The 5,807-nt window shown below is 36.6% G+C and overlaps 1 protein-coding gene across 1 annotated transcript; it reads left to right on the top strand.

Annotated features, from left to right (window-relative positions):
* Positions 1 to 3,822: 3,822 nt before the first annotated feature.
* LOC116640039 (protein FAM92A-like) lies at positions 3,823 to 5,169 on the top strand. The gene is given in 1 exon segment (XM_032416844.1): positions 3,823 to 5,169. A coding segment is annotated over 1 exon segment (867 nt). The 5' UTR covers positions 3,823 to 3,890; the 3' UTR covers positions 4,758 to 5,169.
* Positions 5,170 to 5,807: the final 638 nt, after the last annotated feature.

The raw sequence follows: 5,807 nt of genomic DNA, 5'->3' as shown, positions 1-5,807 counted from the left end.
TACATAAACTTCCAATTAGCACATTTTTAATCATCTTAAAAATAATTTATCATTAATTTTTGTCATTGAAACTTCATATGCTATATGGAAGTCAATTTGGAATCAGCATCCAACACCCTCAAACACAGCTACACATTTGTTTTAGAGTAAATTCATAATGGTTCAGAATTGCTTGAGTTCCCTACAGATGCTGTTCTTGTCTTCAACCCCTGTGTTACTACATATTTCTGCATTTAAACAGTGAATTTGATACAAAAATGATAACACAAAGATTGTAAAGGTAAAGAAACAAACTTCAGTTCCCTGAATTCTTTCATTTTACATAACAATATGGAGTTCTTATTTGTGTTTAAAATTTAAAATTTAAAATACAGAGCAGGGGCGCCTGGGTCGCTCAGCCGTTAAGTGTCTGCCTTCGGCTCAGGTCATGATCCCAGGGATCGAGCCCCACATCGGGCTCCCTGCTCAGTGGGAAGCCTGCTTCTCCCTCTCCCACTCCCCCTGCTTGTGTTCCCTCTTTTGCTGTCTCTCTCTCTGTCAAATAAATAAAATCTTTAAAAATAAAATAAAATAAAAAGCAGAGACATTTGAAAACTGCTAAAATCAATACTGAAGAAACAAAGACATGTAATTTCTAGAGTTTATTGTGAAATAGGATTTTTGTGAATCTCTGCCAAGCCTATCCTTTCTGCTTAAGACTTTTACTATTTGTAGATATGTTGCTTCATTTGAAAGAAACTTTTCAAAATTAAAGTCAATAAAAAGAGTTTTTCAATCAACAGTGAGTAAAGATATGGAGCGCCTGGGTGGCTCAGTCGGTTAAGCAGCTACCTTCGGCTCAGGTCATGATCCCAGGGTCCTGGGATTGAGTCCTGCATTGGGCTCCTTGCTCAGCAGGGAGCCTGCTTCTCCCTCTCCCTCTGCCTGCTGCTCTGCCTACTTGTGCTCTCTCTCTATCTCTCTGTCAAATAAATAAAATAAAATCTTAAAAAAAACAGTGAATAAAGATAGATTGATAAATCTGACTGTATTCTCTATTGAATATGCATATACAAAGAAGGCCAATTTTGATGAAGTCGTTGACAAAACAGCAGAAGGTATAACTCAAAAACAAAATGGTATTGATTACTACAACAGACAACTTGTAAGTATAAGTTTCTTTCCCCTTTAAAAATAATTTAAAAGTTTCGGGGCACCTGGGTGGCTCAGTCGGTTAAGCATCCAACTCTTGATTTTGGCTCAGGTCATGATCTCAGGGTCATGAGATGGAGCCCCACGTTGGTCTCCATGTTGGGTGTGGAGCCTGCTTGAGATTTTCTCTCACGCTCTCCCTCTGCCCCTCCTCCCCAAGCTCATGCTCTCTCTCTTTAAAATAAATAAATAAAATTAAAAATTATTAATCCTTTATTTTTTATTTTTCTGTACTGTAATTTTTAATTATTTTTGCTATTTTTAATATTTATTGAGATATAACTGACATAACATATTTCGTAAGCTTTAGGTATACAACACATTGGTTTAATTTTTTTATTATTTTTTCTATAAAGTTTTAATTTAAATTCTAATTAGTTAACATATAGTGTAATATTAATTTCAGGTGAAAATATAGCGATTCAACACTTCCATACAATACCTGATGCTCATCACAAGTGCACTCCTTAATCCCCATCACCTATTTGACCTACCCCTTCACACCCTGCCCTCTGGTAACCATCAGTTTGTTCTCTATAGTTAAGAGTCTGTTTCTTTGTATGTCTTTCTCTTTTTTGCCGACGTTCATGTGTTCTGTTTCTTAAATTCCACATAAAAGTGAAATCATATAGCATTTGTCTTTCTCTGACTGACTTAATTTTGCTTAGCATAATACTCTCCAGCTCCATCTATATTGTTGCAAATGGCAAGATTTCATTCTTTTTATGGTTGAGTAATATTCTATTATATATGTATACCACATCTTCTTTATCCATTCATCTATTGATGGACACTTGGGCTGTTTCCATAAATTGGCTATTGTAAATAATGCTGCTATAAACATTGGGGTGTGTGTATCCTTTTGAAGTAGTATTTTTGTATTCTTTGGGTAAATACCTCATAGTGCAATTGCTGGACTGTAGGGTAGTTCTATTTTTTAACTTTTTGAGAAACCTCCATACTGTTTCCAGAGTGGCTACACCAGTTTGCATTCCCACCAACAGTGCAAGAGGGTTCCCCTTTTTCCTCATCCTTGCCGACACCTGTAGTTTCTTGTGTTGTTCATTTTAGCCATTCTGACAGGTATGAGGTGATAACTCATTGTGGTTTTGGTTTGTATTTCTCTGATGTAGAATGTTCCCCCTGCTTGTGCTCTCTCTTTCTGACACATAAATAAATAAAATCTTTAAAAAATTTTTGTTGTTGTTGTTATCAACAAAAGATTTTCAACCCATGCATATATGGTCAATTAATTTATGACAAAGGAGCCAAGAATACACAATGGGGAAAGGAGAAACTCTTCAATAAATGATGTTGAGAAAACTGGACAGCCACATGCAAAATAATGAAACTGGACCACTACACTGTGCAAAAAATCAACTCAAAATGGATTAAAGATTTGAATGTAAGAACTGAAACCATAAAACTCCTGGAAGATGGGGCACCTGGGTGGCTCAGTCGTTGAGTGTCTGCCTTCGGCTCAGGTCATGATCCCAGGGTCCTGGGATCGAGCCCCGCATCAGGCTCCCTGCTCCGTGGGAAGCCTGCTCTTCCTCTCCCACTCCCCCTGCTTGTGTTCCCTCTCTCACTGTGTCTCTCTGTCAAATAAATAAATAAAATCTTTAAAAAAAAAAAACCTCCTGGAAGAAAACATAGGTAGTAAATTCCATGACATTGGTCTTGGCAATGCTTTCTTGGATCTGGCAACAAAAACAAAGACAGGGGCACCTGGGTGGCTCACTTGGTTAAGTGTCTGACTCTTGATTTCAGTTCAAGTCATGCTACCAGTGTCATGAGATCAAGCCCCATATTGGGCTCCACACTCAGCTCAGTGTCTGCTTGAGATTTTCCCTCTTCCTCTACCTTTGCCCCTCCCCTGGCTCATGCTTTCTAAATCAATCAATCAATCAATCAATCAACCTTTTTAAAAAGGCAAAGGCAACAACAACAACAACAAAAAAGGTGGGATGACATCAAACTAAAAAGCTTCTGCACAGTGAAGGAAATCATCAACAAAATTAAAAGGCAACCTACCAAAGGTGAGAAAATATTTGCTATTAATTAATTTTAGCCTTTCTGACTGGTGTGAGGTGGTATCTCATTGTGGTTTTGATTTGTATTTCCCTGATGCCAATTGATGTTGAGCATTTTTTCATGTGTCTGTTGGCCATTTATATGTCTTCTTCGGAGAAATGTCTGTTCATATCTTCTGCCCATTTCATGACTGGATTATTTGTTTTTTGGGTGTTGAGTTTAATAAACAGTATGGAGGTTTCTCAAGAAGTTGAAAATAGAGCTACCCTATGACCCAGCAATTGCACTACTAGGTATTTACCCCAAAGATACAAATGTAGTGATCAAAGGGGCACCTGCACCCCAATGTTCGTAACAGCAATGTCAACAATAGCCATACTGTGGAAAGAGCCCAGATGTCCATCGACAGATGAATGGATAAAGAAGATGTGTTTTATATATATATTAGAATACTATTCAGCCATCAAAAAGGATGAAATCTTACCATTTACATCAACGTGAATGGAACTGGAGGGTATTGAGCAAAATAAGTCAGAGAAAGTCAATTATATGGTTTCACTCATATCTGGACTTTAAGAAACAGTGCAGAGGGGGCGCACGCTCGGGCGCCTCCGAGCCCAGGTCCTTGGGCCCGGATCAGGGTCCCCGGCGGAGCGCAAGGCAAGATGTTGAGGCGCAGCATGGAAAACCAGGACGTTCAAACCAGACAACTGCAAGATGCTGTCACAAATATGGAGAAGCATTTCGGAGAGCTGTGCCAAATCTTTGCTGCTTATGTGCGGAAAACTGCCAGACTGCGAAACAAAGCAGACCTACTGGTGAATGAAATCAATGTGTATGCCTCTACGGAGACCCCAAATTTAAAGAAGGGCCTGAAAAACTTTGCTGATGAGTTTGCCAAACTTCAGGATTATCGACAAGCGGAGGTTGAAAGACTTGAAGCCAAAGTAGTTGAACCTTTGAAAGCTTATGGAACCATTGTAAAAATGAAACGAGATGACCTCAAAGCAACATTAACAGCAAGGAATCGAGAAGCTAAACAGTTAACTCAGTTAGAAAGAACACGTCAGCGAAACCCATGGGATCCACATGTTATTTCACAGGCAGAAACTGAATTGCAGAGAGCTACAATGGATGCTACCCAAACAACTCGTCATCTGTAGGAAACTATTGACAATTTTGAAAAGCAGAAAATAAAGGATATAAAGACTATATTTTCAGAATTTATCACTATTGAAATGTTATTTCATGGCAAAGCTTTAGAGGTCTACACTGCTGCCTACCAAAACATTCAAAAGATTGATGAAGAAGAAGATTTGGAGGTTTTCCGAAATTCTCTGTATCCACCAGATTATGCATCCCATTTAGATATCGTAAGAGCAAATTCAAAGTCGCCTCTTCAAAGATCACTCTCAGCTAAGTGTATATGTGGAAGAGGACAGGTATCTACCTGTCGACTAAGAAAGGATCAACAGGCAGAAGATGATGATGAAGAGGATGAAGACTTAGATGTTACAGAAGAAGAAAATTAATTTTCTTAAGTAAACTTCACCTTTCAGTTTTCATCTTAAATGACTTGGAATCCAGAATTACTACACTGTAAAACTTTATACTGGCTTCATACACGTTAAACCTCAAAATGAAATCCTACTGGAAATGAAAATTAAAGGAAATTTGTGCTGACCAAAAATGAAGGCTTTAAAAAATATTACACACCAGTCATTTCAACATCCTATCCAACAGTATGTGATTTTTATATAGGTTCCATTTTTTAAAAATTATGTATTTCAAAAGTATTTCATACTAATGCACTATACATAGTTGTGGTTGCAGTATAAGTAGATGACAAAAAAACAAGAGATCTAACAATTTGACTTGCTTCTTTTGCTTTCATTGCCAAAAAAGGGTCTTCAGTCATTCTGATTAAATACAAATTCTATTCCATAAAGCCTTAACAAAAAAGACAAGGGTTTTTTTTCCTTTCCTTTTTTTCACTTTTACTACAACCTTAAGTTTCATTGTTTGATAATTTACTTTTCAACAAGAGTGTTATTACTTCTGATTAAAGGTAATGGGACACTAGGGTATCAGTGTCTTAAATTTTAGATTAAAATTTAGCATAAATTTTAGATTCAAAAAGAAAGCTACATTCAGCCTGATTCTGGTTTTAAAATGAAAATGATTATCATACTAAGGAATTATACATGAAACTACAACTTTTGGAAAGCTGTAATTTGGTGGAATGTTGCCTAAGAAAACATCATGGAAAACCAAAAACCATTAAAAGTATAAAAATTTTACCAAACCACCATCTAATTAATGAAAGAGGATATAGTTACTTTTGTTCCTGAAAATAATCAATTTAATCAGAGCCTTTCAGTACGTCCATTTGTTTCTTTGGATGGGGATTGTACTTTTGATATTTCATGGATACCAGTCAGGCATATAAAAATTATGAAATTTATAAAATCATTTGGGATAACCATAAAAAACAATTATTCATAACAGACAAATAAAGACTTTCTAGAAAGCAAAAAAAAAAAAAAAAGAAGAAAGAAAGAAAAGAAAAGAAACAGTGCAGA

This window comes from Phoca vitulina, unplaced genomic scaffold (assembly GCF_004348235.1).
Source record: "Phoca vitulina isolate PV1807 unplaced genomic scaffold, GSC_HSeal_1.0 scaffold2, whole genome shotgun sequence".
Classification (NCBI taxonomy): Eukaryota; Metazoa; Chordata; class Mammalia; order Carnivora; family Phocidae; genus Phoca; species Phoca vitulina.
The sequence above is the reverse complement of the archived record's forward strand: the minus strand, read 5'-3'. Positions and strand labels throughout refer to the sequence as shown.